Raw genomic sequence first — 24,281 nt, forward strand, 5'->3', positions numbered from 1 at the left:
TTACTGTTTTATTTATTTATTTTTTTAAATACATCTTTATTGGAGTATAATTGCTTTACAATGGTGTGTTAGTTTCTGCTGTATAACAAAGTGAATCAGCTATACATATACATATATCCCCATATCCCCTCCCTCTTGAGCCTCCCTCCCACCCTCCCTATCCCACCCCTCTAGGTCGTCGTTATTTTTAAATAGATGATAGAACATTCCGGCACATAGTAGGTGTTTGGTAAATCACGAGTTGTTAAATGACTTAGTTAGATTGAATCCTTACTTTTTCTGACAGGTGTGTAGTGCAAAGGGAGTGTTGTGATGGAAAAGGCAGTTCTGTGTTAGGCATTGATTTCTGCTAATATGCAGTTATTGTTTAAGGAGAGAGCATTTAACCCCACAGCGGCTTAGCCCAACAGCTGCAGACAGCTTTGATATGCCCAGGCTTCCAACAACAGTTTAAACATTCTCCCTAGCACTGCGCTGTCCATTGTAGTAGCCACTAGCCATGTGTGGCAATTTCAATTGATTAAAAGTAAATAAAATTAAAAATTCAGTGCCTCTGTTGCACCAGCCACATTTCAATTGCTTGATAGCTATATGTGACTAGTGCCTCCCATTTTGGACAAGGCATGTCTTAAACATTGTCATCATCACAGACAATTGTATCGGACAGCCCTGATCTAGAACATTCAAATGGAAGGAGGGGACTGAAATGAGTTGACCAGGCCGATTCTGGTTTCTCCTTAATGCTTAGCTGTTTCTGAGCTGTAACAATTTTACAATGGAAGAGAGGAAGGCCAGAGATTTGTTTGCTGGAGAAAAGTTGCTTAAAATAACTTACTGGGGATTAAAAAGGCTGCCCAGGCCAGTGAAGCTGTGAAATCCTCCTTGTGTGACAACCCCAGGAGGCCTAGCTTGCCAACGGTTTAGTCCCTTGATCAGCTAGTGTTACGGAGTTTTATAGAACTCTGAGTTCTTACTTATTTAGTTTGGTGAAAAAGCAGGGGCCTTCTCTAATTTGAGGGGTTGGGTTGGGTGTGGAGAGGGAGTTAAACTTCTCAACTAATAAATCTGCAATTGTATACCCACCCCTGAGTAAATGCCTATGGTCCTTGGATGCCAGGAATGTGATATCAGATATCAGATATTTGCCACAGAAATTGTAGCTCATTCCCTTGAAATTGAGATTCCCCTTATTTGGGAGCAAAGCAAATGACAATTAAGTTTTCTTGTTTTTTTTCTTTTTTGCCAGCTCTTTGGATGTGATCAGATCTAATTTCATTCACGTGGTGAGTGCCATGCTGACGCAGAGTGTTATGGGTTTTTTCAGTCTACTTAGATTTGAATTCTGTATGCATTTTATGTATGGCATTTCAATAAAGTCTTCAGGTTTTTTTCTTCTAAATAGAAGTACAGATAACAGACATTATATGAAATTGTGCTTTTCCTTAATGCTTAATCTAGAAATTGGCTGGTGATGTTGGTGAGGGTTTTTAATATAATTTTCAACTGAAAACACCAAATTGCTCTGTTTGCACACTGTAGCTTTAAATATTGATTTTTCACCTTTTGACATGCTTGGGTTTCTAAGAGGGCCACATGTGGAAAGGCAAATTTGACAGAATAATATATCTACCAGAATTCCTATGAAAAGACTTAAAATATTCTGGTATTTGGACGTCCATTCAGGATGTGACCACTTGGAATCATGACTGTCTGTAAACACAGGCTTAGAATTGATAGTTTTCTCTAAGAATAGGCACAGAGAAAATGGTATATTATCTTGCAAATGAAGAATTGGAAATGCCAGACCTCAAATGAAGACAGATTTCCCTTTAATCTTTCGGCTAGGGTCACCTGCTAAACAACTCTTAGAAGAGTTGCTGAGATTTAATCAGTGTTTAATAATTATTGCATTTGTTCAACTGACTTTTCTTTGAAGACAAACACGTTGGCCCTTGAATAAAAGGCAGGGTAACAGATGGATTTCTTATATTTACTATGGTTTTCCTTTCATTTTAAAAAGTATATTTTAATTTAGACACTGTTTCATGTTAGCAAAGTCTCAAGAAATTGATTACGGTTTCTTCCCATGGGATTGCTCTCTTAAAAGCCATGCAAGGGGAAAGAATCAATATTAGGGCTTTCCGAGTGGCAGCTTTTTACAGAGCTCCCCAGCACGATTGACTACAGCTGTTTTTGTAAAGGATTTTAAAAGAACAATCTGTATTAGAAGCCTCCTTCTTTGGTATGAGCTGGAACAGTTCCAAGCGGATTTCCACGGGGGCTGCGCTGCCGTGTGACCACTTGAATGAAGGGCTTGTGGCCGCACCAGCGCGCCAGGGCGGCCGGGCGGGGAAAGGCTATTAGGTGAGGGGTTGTTGGCTTGCATGCCGAAGAGGTTACCCTGGCAGCTGCCATCAGACAGCCGAATCCCTCAGCCTCCAAAGCAGGGGGGACAAGAAGAAGTGGTTTTTCTACCAGCCGTGTGTAAGCGGCTGGAAGAGAGAGATGGAAGTATCCATATATCTGTGTTGCAGAGCATTGGCCAAAGGCAGGTAGGTCCAGTCCAAGTTAGGAAGGATAGAAACTGATAGCCCCCTAGCTTCCACATCCTCAGCTGTGGCCTGGAGGCCAGTGAGGAGTGGCCGCATCTTCCTTGGGTCTCTTACTCTTGAGCCCCAGGAGAGAGTTCTTCTCAGGCTGCCTGCTGATCTTGTACCAATTAAATAATAAACTCTACTCTGTGGGCAGAGGCGCTATGTGGCAGCGGGGTGCCTGGAGCAGTTCCATCTATTCGAAACCGGTCCCATCTCAAAAGGCTGTGACAGGACCCAAGTGAGAGACCATGAATGTGGACTGGGCTCCCCGGGCTTTAATTCTCAGTAAGACCCTGTGCTCTCTAGGAAATGAAGATGTAACAAGTAGCTCCAGGTGGCTGTCATCCGGAAAGGCGGGGCTTTTCACATAGATCTTGCCATTGGTTGCTTTGCAGAAGGCATTTGCAGGCATGGGGTGGCCCAGTAATTTGGGAAGAAGGAAAGATCCTGGGGAATGTGGGAATTTTTAGAAAATAATTGAGCACACTTGGGTGCGAAATCCCCTCAGAGGCTCTTGGTATGGCTTGCTTCAGAACTGATGGAATCAGCTAGTAAGCTGCTTTTATTACTGGATTCACCTGGAGAAAAAAAAAATTCCTTGCGATGATCTGATATGTTTTTGACTCGTAACTATTTGCTTTTCCTTATCTCCCATATTTTTAGAAAACGAAGTGCTGTGTCTCCTATGAAATGGTACTTATGAATGTGTGTTCCAGCTGAGACTTTTAATTATCACTAGCGAATTACCCTGAATTGGCCTCATTTGGGTGCAAAAAATAATGACAGGCTCTTTTCAATATATTCTCTAAAGAGCTTCTTAAATATTATCTTTTAACTGAGTATGTAATTTTACCATCTTGCAGGCTCTGTTTTTCCCTTCATCTTTGACATCCTCGTATTTTAAGAATAAGAGTTACGATTCCATCAGCAGAATGTCAGAATGTCTTCATAGATAGATTCTGATGGAGGTAGATCAGAAAGACAGGCAGCACTGGGGTGGATTAGGTTACCTTTTGGATTTTTGAAGGCTTTGCCCACATGTTAATCTGAACAGCCAATAAAGTGTTTACTGTTTTTGGAAAAAAATATGACTATCCACACATCTCCTTTCCTCTTCCTATGGCAAGACTGTAAATGTTATCTTCAGATAAATAACTCATAAACAACACTTGAGAACACCAACAGGAGTGCTTTCTAAACTGCGTTCGCTTGAGAGATGGCACAGGTCACGTGACTGTAAACAGTCCTTGTGAAACAGGTGCTTTTGTCTGGGAGCTCAGGCTTCGTTTCTTGGGAAATTCCATGCAGGGTCCACAGTGGATTTCATAATGGGACTCTAATACCTTTAAACTTTTTCCCCCAGCTTCCTCTATCAAGGAAATCATTTCTTTAAAAGCTGCTTGGCCTTCATTGTTTACTGGTTGGAAAGTTCGGTCAAGAACAGTTCCTTTATATAACAAGAAGAAATACAGGGCCGGGGCTATGTGCCTTGGGCAGAAGCAGAGTGTTTTTCCAGTAGATAATCAAGAACGTGAATAATCCTTCGGCATACGGTGCAGCCGCCGCTATGACTTGGCACTAGGTGTTAAAAGCCCACTGTTCATATACACATTGCTATATTTAAAATAGACAACAAGCACCTACTGTATAGCACGGGGAGCTCTGCTCAATGTTCTTTAATAACCTACATGGGAAAAGAATTTGAAAAAGAATAGATATATGTATAGCTGAATCACTTTGCTGTACACCTGAAGCTAACACAACATTGTTAACAATACTCCAACATAAAATTAAAAATTTAAAAAAAGCCCATGTTCAGAACAGCCTGACTCCACTTTTTTTTTTTTTTTTTTGCGGTACGCGGGCCTCTCACTGTGGTGGCCTCTCCCGTTGCGGAGCACAGGCTCCGGACGCGCAGGCTCAGCGGCCATGGCTCACAGGCCCAGCCGCTCCGCAGCATGTGAGATCTTCCCAGACCGGGGCACGAACCCGTGTCCCCTGCATCGGCAGGCGGACTCCCAACCACTGTGCCATCAGGGAAGCCCTTGACTCCACTTTTGAAATCCGTGTTCTCATCCCCTTTGGGTGTATCCCTTTCTGTGTAGCTTTGTTCCTTTTATTTAGATAAGTACTGACACATTCTCAGTTTTCTAGCGTAAGGAAGTAGCCGCATGTCATTTTCTTCATTGAAAAAGTCTCCTAGATCAGATAGTCACTGTGCCAATCCAAGGCTCTCTGGAATCAGCAGAAGGAGAGATAGAACAAGAGGCTCCCTTTGCAGACAGACGAGATCAGTGTAACAGAATGGACTCTGAAAACCAGGAACAACGCGAAACATCTTGGGGGCTCACTGGCACATCAGCCCTAGAGGTGTGTCGGGGGCACAGTGCTCCCAGGTCAGGTAGTGGCCACTGCAGGTGGGGATAAGCTGGAAGGGAGCTTGTTGACTGGGGCACCGGCAGCCTCACCTTGATGTGGAGTGTCTTCCTTGCTTTAAATAACTCAAGAGCAAAGAGCAGCTAATGAGATGGGTAATTAGACCCAGGACATTTTAGAACCTAGAATCTTGTGATTAAATATCCATTTTACTATACCTTTTGCCTTTATGGCTTCAGTTAAACTGGATCGGAAGTGGCCCAAGCACTGTGGTATGATTCTGTGGCACTTTTCTGAAGTGTTCACTTTTTTTGTTAGTGTTTGTCACTTATACACCCATATACTTCCATGATGCTTTCTTTAGGTTCTTTATATATGTATGTACCTATCTGTTTGAATGCATTAACTGTTAGAAGTTACTGTTGATGTTTGGAAGCTGGTCGCTGGCCCTTTCCATTGATCTTGTGCTTTCTGTGCCTTTAGCAGCATATATATGTTGGAAAATATAACAATAATATCAATTAGGAATGAAATCATTCACAAGCCACCACCCTCACCAATTAACTCTCTTCATTTTTCCACTCACCTTTCAATGCTTAACCAAATGATACGAAATTTTAAGAGTTGTAATATTAGAAAATATTAAAGCAATATATGCTTTTTAAATATAGTGTGTTGTCTAAACTTTTTACTCATTGTTCTGTGGTATATGATTTTTAATGGCTGTGTTGAGAAATTAACGTATCATACACAATTGACATAGCTACCCCTCTAGGGTTGCATTTAGGTTGTCTCAGTGAGTTTGCTTTAATGCAGTAGTAAACACCCCACCTCTCCTTTTTTTTTTTTTAGCATCTTTATTGGGGTATAATTGCTTTACAATGGTGTTAGTTTCTGCTTTATAACAAAGTGAATCAGTTATACATATACATATGTTCCCATACCACCTCTCCTTCTTTTTAGAATATTTCCTTAGGATAATTCCTGAGAGTAGAAATACCTGATCAGATGGTAAGAAAGATTTCATATCTTCTTAAAACACATTGCCAGTGTGCTTCCCAAAGGACTTGTGCCCATTTCTTTTAGTTGGCATCTTTTAAATAAAGCTTCTCTTGACTGGCCCGCAGTAAAGCTTCCCATATTCCTATCAAGGTTCAAACTCAGTGCTAGCTTAGACCTGAAATACAGGCTCAGTTGGAAATTCCATCCACCAACCGCCGCTCACTGCCAAGAGCAGGTTCATTCTCCAGCATCAGCTGGAGCCTGGAAGGGCGTGGTGTGCCCTTTGGACGGGTCTTCCCATTTTTCTGTCCCGTAGGTGTCCTGTGGCACTCTGTCAGCTCCCGTATAGGGTGGAGAGTATATGTGGTGGTGCCTTGGGGCCTAAAATTGTAGCAGATGAAAAGCCTTTTGAGTGAATTATTAAATCTAAACCAGAGCCTGTTGGCTTCCTGTGCTTACTTTGGAGTCTGTTCCATGATGGTAGTTTTTACAAAACACTTCTGAATGAGAAATAAATTCCAAATCTCTTTCCCGCCGCCCCCCTCCTGTCAAACGCCACCAGGAAACAGAATCTCGTTATTTCAGTTAGAATATATTAACACTGACCCTCTCCAGCACTTGGGAGTTTTCAGGTTAGGCCCACACGACTTCTATTTTTACCCTAGTCTAAACTGTGGTCGTATGGATGGCGAAATAAAAACTGGAATATTCTAGTTTGGGAGGGGGAGAGGCAGCAGTGCTTATGATAACATGGCTGCAAACCCCTTGCTTCCCTCTGTTTGATATTCCAAAAAAGGAAGAAAGCACAACTTGGAGCACATCTGTAAGTCATGAACATTTTCCTTTTGTGTGTCATGCATATTCAACATAATCCCACTCTGCATCCCGGGCGTTGCTTTAGTATACGTTGCTTCACAGAGCCCTGTTTTTGTAGCCAACAAATTTAATTCGAGACAAAGGTGGTTTCCCTTCTCTCTCTGGATCAAGAATCCGAACGCGAAGTAAGAAGTGTTGGTGTGTTCTGCTTTTGTCCCCCATTACCTACCCCTAACCCCCTACCTTCCGGTTGACTTCCTTGCTCCCGGAGAGGAAGACTGGTTTTTGTTTACTATTAGCAGTAAACCAATCTCAGGAAGAGGATTTAAAAAGAAAAACATATTGATTGAATTTTTGTAGTATAGATGTTTCGAAATTCAAAAGTTATGAAAGGACATAAAGTGAGAACTCTCGCCAGGTGAGAGATTTTGCATTTAATTAGTTGTCCCTGTAGTTTCTCTAGGTGACAAAGCATAAAGTGTGTCAAGAAATTGGGTGCAAGGTTTAGATTTCCTTCTGCTTGGTTTATTTAGTGGAGGGCTTTTCTTCATGAAATGGTGGCTTATAGAAACTAAGGGCTTTGGAACATGGGGGCTTGTAGAGTGATATGCCAGTGGTATGATTATCGGTAGATGAGCATATTCTCAACGAGTCTGTGTAATCAGGGCTGTTCATTGTTACCAAGGTCTAGATTAAAGAGAAATGGGACTGGGGACCTGCATCCTGCCTGTTCCGTGTGTCGTAATGCTTGGGGGCAGAGGAGGGTTGCATCATTCAGTTAAATAAGCGTACAGGATTTTCTGGGTCCTCCTATCTGAGAGGATGGTTGAAATTTACCCAACAAACCACTTACTGAGCCAGGTACCCTACCGTAGACTCAACAGACAAACGTTGTAGGGAGAAAAATAATTTTGAAGCTCCAGCTGCACCAATATACCTACAGTGAGGCATGTTTGGTGAAAATGATGTGGATTCTATTGAATCATAAATATAAATTGAGATGAGTCAAGTAATCCTTTGGCAAGATTATTTTGCTGTTGTTTTTTTTAACATGCTGATTATTGGACCGAGCGTTTTATTAGAGAAAGATTTTATTTGAGCTTTGTTGGCTAGAAAATCTAAGTACTTTGAACCACATTCAGTTCTTTTTTTTAAACAAAGAGGAAAATTTCTACTGTGAAGTACACTAACTCAGTGTTACTTTTTAAAACACTTTTCAGCCATTGAAATGTTCTCCAGAGACTAGCGCTGTACCCGGCTCATTGGAGGCATTCGTAATGAGTTGGTGGATTCTTCTAAGGTCATACTTATCTTTCTGTTAGTTCTCCTCACAGTAAAAGGCTGAATTCCAGATCTCCTTTTTTTTTAATTTTTTTTTTTTATTTTTTAGGTACGCGGGCCCCTCACTGTGTGGCCTCTCCCGTTGCGGAGCTCAGGCTCCGGACGCGCAGGCTCAGCGGCCATGGCTCACGGGCCCAGCCGCTCCGCGGCATGTGGGATCCTCCTGGACCGGGGCACGAACCCGTGTTCGCTGCATCGGCAGGCGGAGTCTCAACCACTGCGCCACCAGGGAAGCCCCCAGATCTCCCTTTTTAAAAAGAGACCTAGTAAGAGTACATCGATTGAGTTTTCCTTGATGTGAGGTAACCAGCTAACATTTAAAATACATGCTTATTTCCTTTCACCAAATGGCTTAAAGCTTGGGTTTAGCCTTTCAGAAAAATGTGACCTCTCGTACTCTTTCTTGAACCTTTACCGTATGCTGGCTCTAAAGCAGTAGGGGATACAGAAAACATCAGACCTGCTCCTGGTTCCTGGACCTCTTCAGGGAACGTACATTCTAAGTGGTGAGATAAGATTCCCACTCTGTTTACAGTGTCCAGCAGGAAAATCCGCCATGACTGGTCAATTCCAAATGAGTGGTTCAGACCTGCAGGATTGTGAATAGATACGGTAGGAATTCTGTCATCTGTCGTGCTTTGGTTTGTTTCAAAAGGTTCATGGAACAGTTGAAATTTTCCACAGTTGCCGATGATTTGACTTTTTTTAGAATTTATTTTTTGATGTGACGTTCTTATGAGCAGCCCAGTCATCTTTTTGCCTCATTCACACCCAAATATGATTCTACCTTCAAAAACCTGATTTTTTCTTTTCAGCATTGGATTTATTTTCCTAATATGCACCAGTAAATAATTTAAACTAAATCCCCACTTTATGGAAGGTATGCTGAAGTGTTTCTTAAGGTTAGAGACTTTAGCAAAAAGCTAAAAGGACTAGTAATTAAGGACTAGTCTAGGTGTTTGAAACAGGTCTGAGCTAAAGATCTTTCTTAAGGATTTCTTAAGTAAGGATTTAAGAATTTGCTTTCATGTGTGACCTCACCTTTGACCTCAGCTTTTGTGGGAATTATATACAGGTTAGTAGAATATGCCTAGGACATTGTTAGGTACCAGGTAGTTTTCTGTAAACAAGTGTTTGGTAAATACAATAGCATTTGCCTGGAAATATATAATGCAGTCATATCTCACATATTCAAGGACAGCAGTATCTTTTCCCAACAAGAAACATAGGCTTCTTTCCTTCCATTACATCTTTGGTTTGGATGGGACATCTGATAGAGATGAAGGTATTACTAAAAATGAATGAATGGCAGTTGGCATCCTTCACATGGGCAGTTTGCAAGAAGTTAGGCAGAGAAGAAATTGTTAAGCTAGAATTCTAACTCTTCACACAGATTTTTTTCCCCATCTGTGATGCCAAGAATACTAGTTCTAAAAGATGTTAAATAGATTTTCGGGGAGGGGGGGTGTTGGAGAATTTCCATGGCCAAAGTTTGAAAGTCCTGGATCAAGAAGAGTTCAGCAGGACTCTTTATTACAATTCTTCTCAGGACCTTTATTGTGTGTGAATCACAAGGGAGGCTGGGGGAAGGCACAGCACGGCCAGCACTCTCAATGACCACACACTTTGAAGCCCAGATTTGGACGTGAACCCCTGCTCGCCACTTCTGAGCTGCCTGTCTTTGGACAAGCCTCAGTTCCTTGGTCAGCAGTGGAGATTGTTGAGATGATTCAATGCGCCAGTGCTTATAAACACTTAGCACAGAATGCGTGGCACATAATAAACACTTAACCATTAGCTACAGCTAATCCTTTTGAACCCCAGGCTGACTGGCTCTGATAGCTTCACATTGTAGGACATTACAGTGCCATAGTAAGAATTAGGAGGCAAAGCTTTGGGGGCTCTAGTTTGGCCACCAACTAGACTGGGTGATTTTAAGAGACTTTGCCACTGTGGTGTTCTGTGTCTTCACTTTTGAAATAAATAGGTCACCTGGATACCTGTAGTGTCCAGTCAAGCTCTAAGATTATATGTTCCTTTGGGCCCTACCTAAGCCAGAATTGGCAAGTTCATCGTAAGGGCAAGTGTATCATCTCTGTGAGACTATGTGGGAGAAAATGTTAACTATTATTTCTTTTACAGTGTGTGTTAGCTAGTAATAAAATAGTTTATTAAGTCACCTCTGGAAAAATAAGGTAAAGTTACAGCCAGTTTGGTGCTTTGTAATCACCATAAAATTTAATATACATTTGAGTCTAAGTCAGGACTGGATGTGCCTTTATCCTGAAACGGAGACGCCATCCAGGTGTTTGTTATCTAAGATGTGATTTAGAATGTCATAGCAGGCCACGTGAATATTTAATTTTCATGTCCAAAGGATAATTTTCTGAAGCTTGGGTCTGGGAGTGGTATCCATAAATAGTTAGGTTTTCTACTTTCTGACTTTGTTATCAACCTAAGTTTCCACCATAAGGTGAATTTAACACCTACTGCTTTGAGCTTTAATTATCTTGACCGCTGTTTATCGGTTGCACCAGTTTAAGGCATTTAGAGGACATTCATCTAGTAGATAAGGCAGTGTATCTTTCAAGGAAGACCTCTAATTTCTAAATAAAAGATTTCCACCCTGGCACTTTGAAACATGATATTTGTTCGATGTAAGCTTCACCTCACAAGAAAAAACCAACAAGTAGATTTGTTCAGTTGCCGTCCCATGATTTTCTTTGCTGAGAAAGCGGGCAGCTTTGTGATATTGCTTACTAAAATCGAGATTGGTGCACTTCTGGTCTTCCAGGCACTGGATCAGCATTTTCTCTGTTCATTTTTATTACAAATACCATGTATGTTTGGGCCGAACCGTCTTGTCAGAATATTAGTTTTCACCATTCTCGTGTATGTGAGGCCTAGATCACCATTGTTTTCCTCAATTTTCTGTCCTTAGAGGAGTGTATTTCCTCTTAGGGGTTTTGTATAAAGGAAATTGGTGTCCCCAGGTCTCTGAGTGGAGTTTTTTTGGTCATGGAGCCCAGGGTTTGGGCAGAGGAAGTGGCAGCAGCTGACACTGGAAATGCAGGTGAGGTCATATGGTATTCTTTCAAGGAAAAGGCATTTTTCTTTCATCCTATAGGTGATAGGGAGCCACTAAAGGGTTTTTTCCAGCAGGGGAGCAATGCGATCATGTTTAAGAATAGTCCCTCAGCAGACAGTGGGTTCAAAGACAACGTCTTGAGCGGTGGCTAAGTACGGAGGCCTCTGTAATGGTGTGGACCCAGCATGATGAGGTTGCTGCAGTTCGAAGGCTAGAAAAGAGGGGATGGAGTTGGGAGACAAACGTGTTACCTTGCCTGCCTTCCAGACGTGTGGGGACCCAGCCCTCAGGCAGTGGACCTTCTCCTCTGGGAGGAGCTGCTTCCGCTATGAAGGCAACTTAGAGCTCCGTTTCCGTGGTTGAACCTCCGTTTGGTCCTGCAGTCAGTTTTCCTTCTGGTGTACCCAGCTGCTCTCTACAACTTCCCTTTGCTCCCCTGCATGCATGTCTTGCATCAGCCAAGGGGGGAGAGGTCTGAAAGACCAGCTTTGTTTTTCTTTCAGCTTGTACTCTGAGCCCTGTTAGCCAACAGTATTGGCGCTGCCTCGTAGAGATGGCTGGTCCCAAGTGAAACAAATACATTAGGAAATCCTACCGTCCGGCTGCATCTCCGCACCCTGGGCTGTGCCTCTGTCCATTTCCTCCTGGTTCCTTTCATCCAGTGGCTCTGTCTCCTCAAACACGAGAGCGTTCAGTGTGTCTTGGGGTTTTCTGCTTCGTGAGGCACATCGCAGTGGGCTGGTGTAGACGCAGTCGCCTTGAGTCACCCCTTCTCTTGGCTTTCTAGAGACGCACGTCTTGCCCCCAGGGAATGTCAACGCAGAATTCTTTTTCCTCTCCAGGCATGTTAACTGCAGCAATCCTTTCCACAGACTGCGGCGGCTTCACCGAAGGAATTATCATGTGTGTGAAGGTGGTTTTTGTTTAAAAGGAAAGACAGTGGAGGCGTTTCTTTGAGCATTATCTGCTACCGAGGGAAAAGGAGTCTGCTTAAATTGGGCTCTAGAGAAGGATAGATATTGGTAATTCCTCTTAGGTGCTTGTGCCCCTGACATCAGAGCAGGAGTTAACTTTTAGTGTGAGGTCATCATTATTTGCACCACACCGGATGCTGGAGGAACAAATATTTTTAGCTGCCTTTGAGCACATTAAACATCCCGTCAGCCACAGGACCACCCTGGAGCTCCGCAGAGCCTGAGGGCAAGCCAGCTTCTCTACATGCATCCTGACCCCAAGTCTTATAGTAATTCAGGTCTGAAAGCTTCTTCCTAAGGAGCCGGTTGTCCCGGAGAAGTGACTTGCTTGTCAAGCCTCCCCGTGTGGTTGGACTGTGCGGTGGCCAGAATCCTCTGGGAGGCGTTTTTGGCGCATCTGCCTGTGAGTGTGACAGACATGTCCATCCGACAACTGGGTCACCTAATGAATAGAAATTCAGTTTACAAGGAGGGATTAAATATCTTCGTGTGGCCGGTGCCACCTCAAACTTCTTTAACAGAGCCAGGAGGAAAAAGGCGTTCAATGTTAAGAAAAGGCAAACAAACAGGTTTCTGCTTTTAAGACTCAAGGTCACTTAAGCCAGGTGCCATGCCATGTGTGTGGGAGGTTTGGGGCCAGTGATCTCCCAGGCTTCAGATGGAAAGATTTCAACTTCAGGGGTCTTGTGACATGTGTTATCTCTGAAGCCTGAGTCGAAGGCCAATTTGTTTTCGGTAATCTCAATTGGCAAATATTTATTGAGTCCCTATGCAGTCTTAGAGGCCCAGGGAGCACACACAGGGCATTTGAGGCCCTGCCTTCTCCAACTGTGCTCTGCTGAGGGGCAACAATTTAAAATAACACTGAGTGCTTCCCTGGTGACGCAGTGGTTGAGAATCCGCCTGACAATGCAGGGGACACGGGTTCAGGCCCTGGTCCGGGAAGATCCCACGTGCCGCAGAGCAACTAAACCTGTGAGCCGCAACTACTGAGCCTGTCCTCTAGAGCCCATGCACCACAACTACTGAGCCTGCATGCCACAACTACTGAAGCCCGCGTGCCTATAGCCCGTGCTCCGCAACAAGAGAAGCCACCGCAATGAGAAGCCCACGCACCGCAATGAATAGTCCCTGCTCGCCGCAACTAGAGAAAGCCCGCACGCAGCAACAGACCCAACACAGCCCAAAAAATAAAATAAATACAATTTAAAAATGTATATATATAAAAAATAAATAACACTGAGAGTTTGTCTTAAACTGTTCATAGGCTACAAAATCCAAAATAGTAGTTTGGAACGAGGGGACATGGAAGGACTGAAGAAGTCGGAGCCCGTTTTGTAGACAGGATTTGAGAGAAAGAACGACAGGGTCCTGCAGATGAGGTTCACAGGACAAAGTTTAATACAAGCAGGACAACAAACGAAACAGCCCAGGCGGTGTTTACTGAGCATGTACTATACGCCAGATACATGATTGTGGGGAGTTGGGGTGGACTGAAGATGTAGGAGGTGCAGTCCTTGCGCTCAAAGGAGCTGACTGCATACTGTGGCTCAGTGACGCTGACGGTGGGGCTGTGGAGACCAGGGCTCCTGATACGGCCGGTTCACAAGCTTGGGAAAACACCCGAGGCCTGGACTGGGGAGAGCCTTGGAGACCCATGTCACGCAGAATGGCCTCAGAGGGCGGAGTTAAGCTCTGGCCGTTCTAGTAGGAAACTCCAGCACACTCTTGGCACAGGGTGGTCACTCAGTGCCTGCGGGCCAGGCCACTAGGAAACCAGTCCCTGATTAAAGTCTCAGTTCTCAGAATGTGCCGATGTGGCGGCTTACACAGAGTGGGCGCCCATACCTTCCCGTCAGTTGTCCCTGACGCCTGGAGAACACGGACTCGGGTTGAGGACACGTCAGCCTCTCCAGCCAGCGGCCGAAACCTGAGGGAAGACGTGCTGTGACGGGGCGCGGCCAGCATCCTCCTAGGAAGGTTGCAGTCCCAGTGACAGCTGGAACAGAAGGCTTTGAAGGGAGTCTAATGAAAGCCTCTGTAGTGAGGGAAACATTTTTTGTCATTTCTATTAGGAAGAGACATTCCATTTGATTTTTAAAACTAGGACAATAATGAGTGTTGCCTTTTTCCAAACACAGATGTTGTTTAGAAGCTGACAGATTGCTGTATTTGTTTCTGGGCTCTCATGAGATACTGGTGGTAAAATATCAATTTACTGAAACCATTTAAGAAAAAAAATTATACATCTACTCGGCCTCCAATTCATGCGACTTGATCTCTTGGTAGGATTAGGTTGAACTGTAATACTAAAATGCTTACCGAAGAGCTAAGAAGCTGTGGAACTGGTCGACTTAGTGAATGATCCCTCTCCGTATTCACTGTGTGATTTGCTGTTACCAAGTGCCAGGAATATAAAAAGAATGTGCTCGTGTGGGTTTATCTGCATTTGTCATTAAGGCTCTGCTAAGCCTGTGAGCCCCAGACGCGGCTCACGGTGGGCTGTCGCCCTGGTCCACGAGCCTCGCAGGCCCTGCTCCTCGAGAGGTATGGTGCTGGCATCTGCGTGCATCTGGGCCGTGGCAGGAAGCCCTGTGACAGCCTGCCCGCCGCCACGAGCTCCTGGCTGCGGTGATGCCTCTCTGAGTGTGGCCGGGCCTGCAAACATCCAAGGGACCTTGACGGATCCTTGGGTAGTGATTTTGCCCAACACCCTAATACCTCCCCAAGAAAGTCTTAAATGATTTGAATGTCTTGTAACTTTTCCAGTAAAGGGGCCTCACGGTGGCTTTGTGACAACAGGAATGCCTGAGATGGTTCCAACTAGCACTGGGGGGCCCTGGAACTCAGACAGGTTTAGTGGGATGTAAGGAGGTCAGCCCGTGATAGGCACTTCGGCCTCTGAGCTATCTTCATGTTACTGAGTTAGGTTCTGTAGGCTTCCCTCGGGGGCATTTGTCTGTGATCAGCCCTTGACGTAATATGAGTTGTCAGGGTGTCCTAAGGAGGGGTAGGGCTAGGAATGTGGGTTCCAAGGAACAGGGGAGAGGGACGGGTAGTCGCTGAGATGTAAACCTGCACAGTGACTTGAATAAGCTCATGTCCTAATTTCTCATCATCCTGAATCCCTTCTCTCTCCTTTCTCAGCGGGCAGAGCTGACGTCTGATAAAGACATGTACCTTGACAACAGCTCCATTGAAGAAGCTTCAGGAGTGTATCCTATTGATGACGATGACTATGCTTCTGCATCAGGCTCGGGTAAGGCAGGCTACGTCCACACTCACCTCTGTTCTCTGTGCTTGTGTAAGTGCGTGTGTGCGCACGCGCACACGCGCGCACACACACACACACACACACACTAGTGGAACTTACTTCAAGGAGACGGGCAGTATGCACGATGGTTAAGAGCATGCCCTGTGGAGTCACAGCATCTGGGTGTGAATTCTAGCTCCCCTCCACTTGAGCTGTGAGATCTTGGGAATGGATTTAACATGGCTGAACCTCAGTTTCCTCATTTATAGAATGGAAGGTAATAATAGGCCTTCCCACATAGGTTTGTCGTGAGGCTTAAGGGGTTGACACATCTGTAGCTCTCAGAGTATGCTGCTTGGCATGTAGTCAGTGTTCTGTCAACATTAGCTTTTAATTTTATTATTAAGGCTTTCAGAGCGATGTCATGGAAACCACCCTTAAAGAGATCCCTGAGACACTGGTTTCACACAGCTGCCAACCCTACCTTAAAGATTATAGGTGAGACCAAGAAGAGTTATACTTTCTTACTCCTAGTGTATTGCTCAAACGCAGGAGGGAGAACGTAGTAGCCAGGTAAAATGATTGTACAGTGATATCCTCAACTCCAGTGGTGTATCAGTTATCTATCACCACAGTAGTGACTCGTAACAAACCACCCCGAAGTGTAGTGGCTGAAAACAACAGTCATTTTATTGAGCTCATTACTCTGCAGGGTGGCAATTTAGGCTGGCCTGACTGGGCTCCCTCACATGTCAACGGTCAGTTGCAGGTTGGGTTTGCAGCTTTGCTGATCTCTAGATTCTGTCATATCTCTGGGGCAATGGGGCAGACTTGGCTCTGGTCATGCGGTCTCTCGTCCTCCAGAAGGCCAGCCATTTGTCCACAGGGAGGAGGCAGAGATCCCAAGACAGCAAGCAGGACTGAGCAAAATCTTTTGAAGCCAAGGCTTAAAACTGGCACAATTTCACTACCATATCTGATGGGTCAGAGCCAGTTATACGGCCAGGCCGGAGTCCGCCTCTTAATGAAAAGAGCTGCAGGGCCACATTGCAGAGGATGTGGATGCAAGGGGGAATAAAGGATTTGGCCAATTTTGCGGTCTACCATACCTGGGAAATGTTTCACCTGTGCCAGGATTGGCCCCCAGGTAGCAGAGAAAGAAGAGCTTGTGCATATGTTAATGATCCAGTCAGGAACTCAAAGTCAGCAGCGTGCTAGGCAAGTCTTATCCAGGATCTTCCTTGATCTGAGTTTTCATTTTATGTTCAACATTTGGTAAAAGTTACGCTGAACGTCGATGTCTCACAATCAGATCGGCCTGGGCTTCAGAATGACCCAGAGGAAATTAAAATCAGTTGTGTCTTTGGGAGAGCTCTAGCTACATAAGAGTGAGTGTTTTAGGTTGGGAAACAGCAAGACTGAGAAAGACAAGAGGGGTGGTGGCTGACCTAGTAACAATGAGCTTACAATGCAGTCCTCACGTAAAAATAGCCCTCATGTAAAAATAGTTATTCTGGGGAACGTGGTATATAACGCACACGCGGGAAGAGTGTGAAAAGTTCTTCTCCAGAGTCCACAACTCTATTAATACCGTTCACTCATGGCGCTCTTCTTTTCCGTTAGCACCTCAAAAGTGCTTTGTAACTGTCTTCTTCAAAATGTCCCAGGAAATAATAAATATGGATACATTTTGGTCCCCATTTCACAGATCTTAGAATCTAAGAGTTGTTAGAGATCTGTGGAGGTTGTCCAAGTCATTTTGCTGACTTCTGCCAAGAGTGTCCCTAAGTTTAATATAAAGGACTCAGGTTCAGTCCTGCTCTCTGGCAGCACCTCCCCTCCCCCACTCCCCCCCATCCAGGTGAAAGGGGATTGGAGTGGGTCATTTGAAATCCTGAACCACTCATCAGACGGATCGAGCTGAGGCTTAAATGTGGGCCCACGTTGCTCCTGCCTTGGCTCCAGCCTTAGGCAGATCATTGCTACGAAGAAGGGTATCATTCTGGGGCTTCCCTGGTGGCACAGTGGTTAAGAATCCACCTGCCAATGCAGGGTACACAGGTTTGAGCCCTGGTCCGGTAAGATCCCACATACCGCAGAACAACTAAGCCTCTGCGCCACAACTACTGAGCCTGCGCTCTAGAGCCCGTGAGCCACAGCTACTGAGCCCGTGTGCTGCAACTACTGAAGCCCGTGTGCCTAGAGCCCATGCTCCACAGCAAGAGAAGCCATCTCAATGAGAAGCCCTCATACCGCAATGAAGAGTAGCCCCCGCTCACCGCAACTAGAGAAAGTCCGCGTGCAGCAACGAAAACCCAACACAGCCAAAAATAAAATAAATTTTAAAAATAAGTAAATTATTTTTTTTAAAACAAAGAAGTGTATCATTCTGGATTTTGGAAACCTCCTTGCATTGCACTGGGGATGTTGATTTTCAGCTTAAAGGTAATAGAAGCTGTAACTAAAATTTGTAAAGCCCTTACTGCGTGTCAGGCACTGTTCCTAGTCTTCTAATATCTCTGTAAAGAGAGATTGTATTATCTCCGTTTTTCACATGAAAAAACCTGAGGCTCAGGGAGATTGAATAACTTGCCTCAGATCACACTGTTGGAAAGAAATGGAGCTGGGATAGGGGCCAGGGAGTTGGGCTTGAGAGTGTGTTCTCTTTCACTCCTTTGCTCTACTGCCTCCTTGTGTCTTAAAACTCTACTCCAGAATGAGGAGACCCTGCCTAGCTGATGCCCAGTCCCAGCTGGAGACTGGGATCCCCCAGGTTTTGGCCAGAGGGTTTCATTCCCTGTGTCCTCACTCCCGTCATGCTATCCAGTGGAAGAGCAAAGAGACTGGAGGAAAATGGCCAGAGGCCTAGAGGGTGCTTCCCAGCTGAGAAGATGGTACCAGACTATATATGTGCACTCAGGGGTGGACATTGGCAGACATGAAAACTTCAACCATTCACTTAAATGTTTCATGGGCATTCACCGTGGACCAGACACTAGGCCATGTTCTTGGGACACAGATGAAAAACTAGGTTCTTGTCCTCAAGGAACCAAGAGTCTGATGAGAAAAATGTAGACATGAGAAAAAAATAATTGTTATACCATGTCATGGGTATATAACATAAGAAGGTGCTATACAACAAAAATGTAAGAGTGAAGTGCAGAGTTCTGGTTAAAGGTGGAAGATTGAACACACATACCTTTCAATACGCAACTAAACCAACAATAAAGGAATTGGGCCTAAACTCACAAGGACAAACAAAACAGTACAGGAGACAAAGGCCATAATGTTTTGAAAGCTGAGAAGCAGATGGGCTAGTAGTAACAGACTTGGCAGACGTGAGAAAGCTGAGTTAGCCAGTAGTGGGGGTGGGGAGAGCCAAGAGGCAACCACTTTACACAGTAGAATCCCCATAGGGCCCCAGAATTCATGACACTAGATGGAGCGTGAAAATGGTACTAAACTCGGGATGATTGGTTGAAAGTCTGTTCAAGATGCAGGTAGATTCCCTAATTCCTTCCCACCATAACGCAGCAAAGGGGCTGATGCTCCCAACCTCAGGAGAAAACTGGAGGTATATCATCTGGGGAAGATAAAACAGAGGGTCTTTGGACTGGGAGTGTACCAGGCACAGATGGGACAAGGGACACCACACTGAAAACAGGAAATACAAGTTCTTAGATTAAGAGTTATTTAATGCAGAGATATTCCCAGTTGTCTTCTCCCAGTCAGTTCCTGGAACACTGACGGGCTGGCCTTTACCCTCTCCAGGAAATTGGACCAACTCAAAGGAAACAACTACAAGACACTGGCATTGGCAATTTCTCCAACAAAACACACAAGTCTATCTAACTGATGATGCTAACATTTGACAGCGCTCTCCTGTGTGCTCAGAACTTCTAGTCAGCTTCTCAGCCTTTCCTTCTTAAATATGAGAAGACAACCAAGGCTCCCCAGACATTTACAGGAGAACTTGTAACTTCTGAAAGATGGAGACCTTCCCACACCCCCAAATTGGAAGAGAACAGAAACTCACAGTAAGAAGAGAACTTACAGAAAAACTTATTACGGTTGGAGAGATAAGGCTCTTTAACTTTGAAACAAGAAGAGGATACTTTGAAAAAGGAACATTCTGAGAGTGCAAGAGTCCTTGGAGGGTGGAACAGTCATCTAAGAGATAAAAAAACTCATTAGGTGATGAGATGATATGCAGATATTTATTCAATTCTTTCCACAACTATTTAATAATGACCCATAATACGGGGGAACAGACACCATTCAAGGTGCTAGGAACACTTCAGTAAATACAATCTAATGATGCTTTCTCTGGTGGTGGAATAATTTTATTTATTCCTTCCTGTATTTCTGTTTCCCAATATCATCTATGAAAAATGTATTTTTTAAAAACATGTATTCTTTTTATAAGTAGAAGAAAATGTTATTTTTTAAAAAAGAAGAGACTTAGTGAACAGTGGAAACATAGAGAAAGAAACAGTTCCACGATGGATGGAAAGGGGATGACACTGATTCTGGGCGTAAAAGTGTAAGCAGGAGTTTCCCAGGTGGAAACGAGCTTTGGGCTCTGGGCTAGGATGTCTCAGGCAAAGCGGGCTGAAAGGGGGTCCCCAGATTTCTGGTTTGGGCAGGAGGGTCAATCTTTTTAATAAAGATAATAAATGCAGTGGAAGAGCCCCTGAGGTGGGTGACTCACCTGTCTCTAATTTAAGAAGAGCCAACTTGAGGGAATTTTCTACTTTACAAAATCTCTTCTCTCACAACAAATTCTCCGCACTCCTAATTTGGCAGTTCGTATTTGTAACTCTTGTGAACCAAGGGAGTCTTGAAAGCCCTTAATTGAAAATTTTTCATTTCTCATTGAATTTTGTTTGTAAGAAGCAAATCAATCATATGTATAAAACTTTGATGGAAAATCGGGGAGACTGATATGAAAGAGCAGTGTACTTGGAGCCATCATTATTAATGACTTACATTTATGTAACATTTTATGTATACAGAACGCTTTCAAATATACCTATTACGTTTGCACCTCTGAGACTTAGTTGTTGTTATCCCCGTTTTACAGGTGAAGAAACTGACTCAAGCGTTATTTGCCCAAGGTCACAGAGATAATAAGTGCCAGAATCGGTACTAAGTGTGTTTAATGCCAAATCCAATATTTATTCCAATAGACCCTCACCATTTCTTCTCTGTATAATGAGTGTACGTGCCAGAGGCAGTCGATATATCAAAATATTTTTAAAATGAGCCTTGTTCATAGCTTTGCACTATTTCCAGTATCTCACCTCTTGCTTTTTGAACCGCTTGTTATTGTAACATGCTTCTGTGAGGAACTGGGGGCTATTCATCCTTTGTTCCTGTCCGAGGAAGCAGGTTAGTTCGAGTTACAAACTTTGAGGTTTTTTTTCAGTTGTTACAAATTTGACGCATGGTCAGCTTAAAAAGAATGTTATAAGAAAAGAATGTTATAGTCTGAAGTCCGGGAGGCTAATTCCTCCATCTCTGTGTTTCTTTCTCAAGATTGCCTAGGGGCAGGACAGGAATAAAGATGCAGAGGTAGGGGATGGACTTGAGGACACGGGGAGGGGGAAGGGGAAGCTGGGACGAAGTGAGAGAGTGGCATGGACATATATACACTACCAAATGTAGAATAGACAGCTAGTGGGAAGCAGCCACATAGCACAGGGAGATCAGCTCGGTGCTTTGTGACCACCTAGAGGGGTGGGATAGAGAGAATGGGAGGGAGATGCAAGAGGGAGGAGATATGGGGATATATGTATATGTATAGCTGATTCACTTTGTTATACAGCAGAAACCAACACACCATTGTAAAGCAATTATACTCCAATAAAGATGTTAAAAAAAAAAGAATGTTATATTTGACTGTGAGAAATTCTCAAATTCTTCTGATAAAAAAGCAAAACAAACGAACAAAAAAACATAGTGCCCAGCTGGCAGTCAGTGGTCAGTCCTTACTGCACAAAACCTGGGTCAGAGTCTGGAAGTGTTGGGACTCTGTTAGGCACTTGGCAGACAATCCCTTGGCCATATAGAGCTTCAGTCTTGTAGGGAAAACTTCAGTCAATCATTACACAAACAAATTCATCATTACAAACTTTTGATAAATGCAGTCTTAGGGTAAGAAAGGTGGTGTTAAAAAACCATTTAACGAAGACTAATCTAATATGGAAGGGAGGCCTTCTCCAAGGAATGACATTTGTGCTGAGGTCTGGAGGTGAGATAGGAATTAACTAAGCAAAGGCTTCTGGCCGAAGATTGGGGACCACAGCTGGAGCACAGGAGACAGCAGGGAAAATGATGCTGTAGGAAGCTGGAAAGGTAGGCCAGGGCTGGACCACACAAGGCTAGGTTGAGGCATTTTATATTCATCTTGAAATCAGTGGAGTGCCATTGTAATAGCTTTAAACAGGGGGTGATGTGGTCACAGCCAGCTTGTGGACAGTGGACTGAAAGGGAGCTGTTAGGAAGAAGGTAGGTACAGTGACTGATAGGAAGATTACAGTGGTTTGGATGAGGGCGGTGGCCCTGGAACCATAGAAAGGTGTAAGAGTGGAGATGTAATAAAAAGGTAAAATCCACAGAACTGGGTGATGGATTCAATGTGGTGGTAAGGAGGAGGGGAGGGGGCCAGAGCTGTGATTTATAGGAATGGAGGGTTCCATTCACTGCAAGATAATGTGGGGAGAAGACCAGGTTTGTAGAGGGGAGAGGCAAGGAGATCATGAGTTCTATTTTTTTTTTAATTTTTTTGAAGTATAGTTGATTTACAATGTTGTGTTAATTTCTGCTGTACAGCAAAGTGATTCAGTGTATAATTAGATATATACACACGCACACACACATTCTTTTTCAATATGCTTTTCCATTATAGTTTATCACAAGATATTGAATATAGCTTTCTGTGCTATACAGTAGGACTTTGTTGTTTATCCATTCTCTATATAATAGTTTGCATCTGCTAATCCCAAACTCCCAGTCCTTCCCTCCCCAACCCCCCCGTCCCTTGGCAACCACAAGTCTGTTCCGTGAGTTGTATTTTGAACATGATAGAGATGTATATAGTACCTTTGAGTCATTCAAGTGAAAATGCCAAGTAGGCCAGTGGATATGTAGGTCTACATTTCAGAGGAGTGGTAGAAGCTAACGATGTCAACTTAGGTTTCATTTGTCTTTAGATGGTAATTGAAGCCTTGGGTGAGAGAGAAAGTGTGGAGTAAGAAGCAGCCTAGGGCTCAACCTTAAGGAACTCTTCATATTTTGTGTCCAGGTAGAAGAGAATGAGCCTGAAAAGGAGACTTAGAAATCGCCAGAGAGGGGAGGGGAGAAAGCCAGGAAGTCAAAGCCACAGAAACCCAAAGGTAGTATATCAAGAAGGAGGTGAGAGTTGGCAAGCGTCCAATGGCGCTAGGAGGTTCAATTAGATGAGGACTCTGGAAAATGCCACTGGGTATGGAACGTGGAGGGGAATGGTGACCTTAACAAAACAGTACCAGTAGTGTGGTGACAGGGAATACCTGACTAGGGGGAGTAGAGCACAGAGTGGAGTAGATGGTGAGGGAAGAGGCCGGTGAGTCTGCACACCACCATAGAAAAATCTGGTTGTAAAAAGGGGAGAGAGGGCAGCAGCTCACACAGATAAAGGGTCGGTGTTCCTTTTTTGTTGTTGTTATGTTTTAAAATGGAAAATGTAGCACCTTTCGGCATAGAAGGGAGGAGATCTCTTGAGTAGGACAGACTGAACTGGAAGTGAAAGAAGGGCTACTTGAGAGCATTCAGGATAATAATGATATAGGAAAAATGCCAGTCTCCCCACAGATCCGCCTTGAAATCACTCTTCACCGCTATGAAGACTGCAGGAAGGTTTGCGCTAAGCTCTCGAGGAGCGGCTATTTAGAAAGAACATGGCTCTGTCATCGTCAACCTTAGACAATGTTGTCTGATGCTGTAGAAATCTGTGTCCTGATTCGTGTGCTTAGCTCATCTTTGCTTATTTTGCCAGGAGCTGATGAGGACGGAGAGAGTCCAGAGCTGACCACATCTCGACCCCTTCCAAAGATTCCGTTCACTATTGCTGCTCCGAGAGTGGAAACCACGACTCTGAACAAGATACAGAATAAGATCCCCGCTCAGACAAAGGTGTGTTTTGTTTTCCATTGCATTCTCAGGTTATTGTAAATGTGCATTTTTTAAAAAATTGTACAGACTGTGCCTTTTTTTGTTCGTTTGTTTGGGGTTTTTTTTGGTGGTACGCGGGTCTTTCACCGCTGTGGCCTCTCTCGTTGCGGAGCACAGGCTCCGGATGCTCAGGCTCAGTGGCCATGGCTCACGGGCCCAGCCGCTCCGCAGCATGTGGGATCTTTCCGGACCGGGGCACGAACCCGTGTCCCCTGCATTGGCAGGCGGACTCTCAACCACTGCGCCACCAGGGAAGCCCCAGACTGCCTTTTGAGAGGTGCCCTTTAAAACTGTGTAAGGACAAATGGTCTTTTCATTGTATCGTAAATGGCTCTCCCTTACTCTTTATGATCGTTTTGACATTTGCCCACCTACTGCTTTTTTTGTTGTTGCTGTTAGATAGACTTTATTTTTCAGAGCAGGTTTAGGTTCACAGGAAATTGAGTGGGAAGTACGGAGAGTTCCCATAGACTCCCACACACGCACAGCCTCCTCCCATCAACATCCGGTGCCAGAGGAGTACACTTCTTACAACTGATGAACCTACACTGACAGGTCATAGTCTCCCAGGGTCCAGAGTTTTACCTTAGGGTTCACTCATAGTGATGTACATCCTGTCAGTT

General features: G+C 44.2%; 1 protein-coding gene across 2 annotated transcripts in view; it reads left to right on the forward strand.

The window, feature by feature from the left end:
• The window catches only part of SDC2 (syndecan 2), a 151,464-nt gene that overhangs the window by 120,738 nt on the left and 6,445 nt on the right, over positions 1-24,281 (forward strand). For both annotated transcript variants that reach the window (XM_060286997.1, XM_030862948.3), the window contains 2 exons: positions 15,339-15,450; positions 23,483-23,619. In XM_060286997.1, the coding sequence (XP_060142980.1) occupies positions 15,339-15,450; positions 23,483-23,619 (249 nt within the window). The remainder of the gene's footprint in view (positions 1-15,338; positions 15,451-23,482; positions 23,620-24,281) is intronic.

Source organism: Globicephala melas, chromosome 17 (genome assembly GCF_963455315.2).
Source record: "Globicephala melas chromosome 17, mGloMel1.2, whole genome shotgun sequence".
In the NCBI taxonomy this organism is placed as follows: Eukaryota; Metazoa; Chordata; class Mammalia; order Artiodactyla; family Delphinidae; genus Globicephala; species Globicephala melas.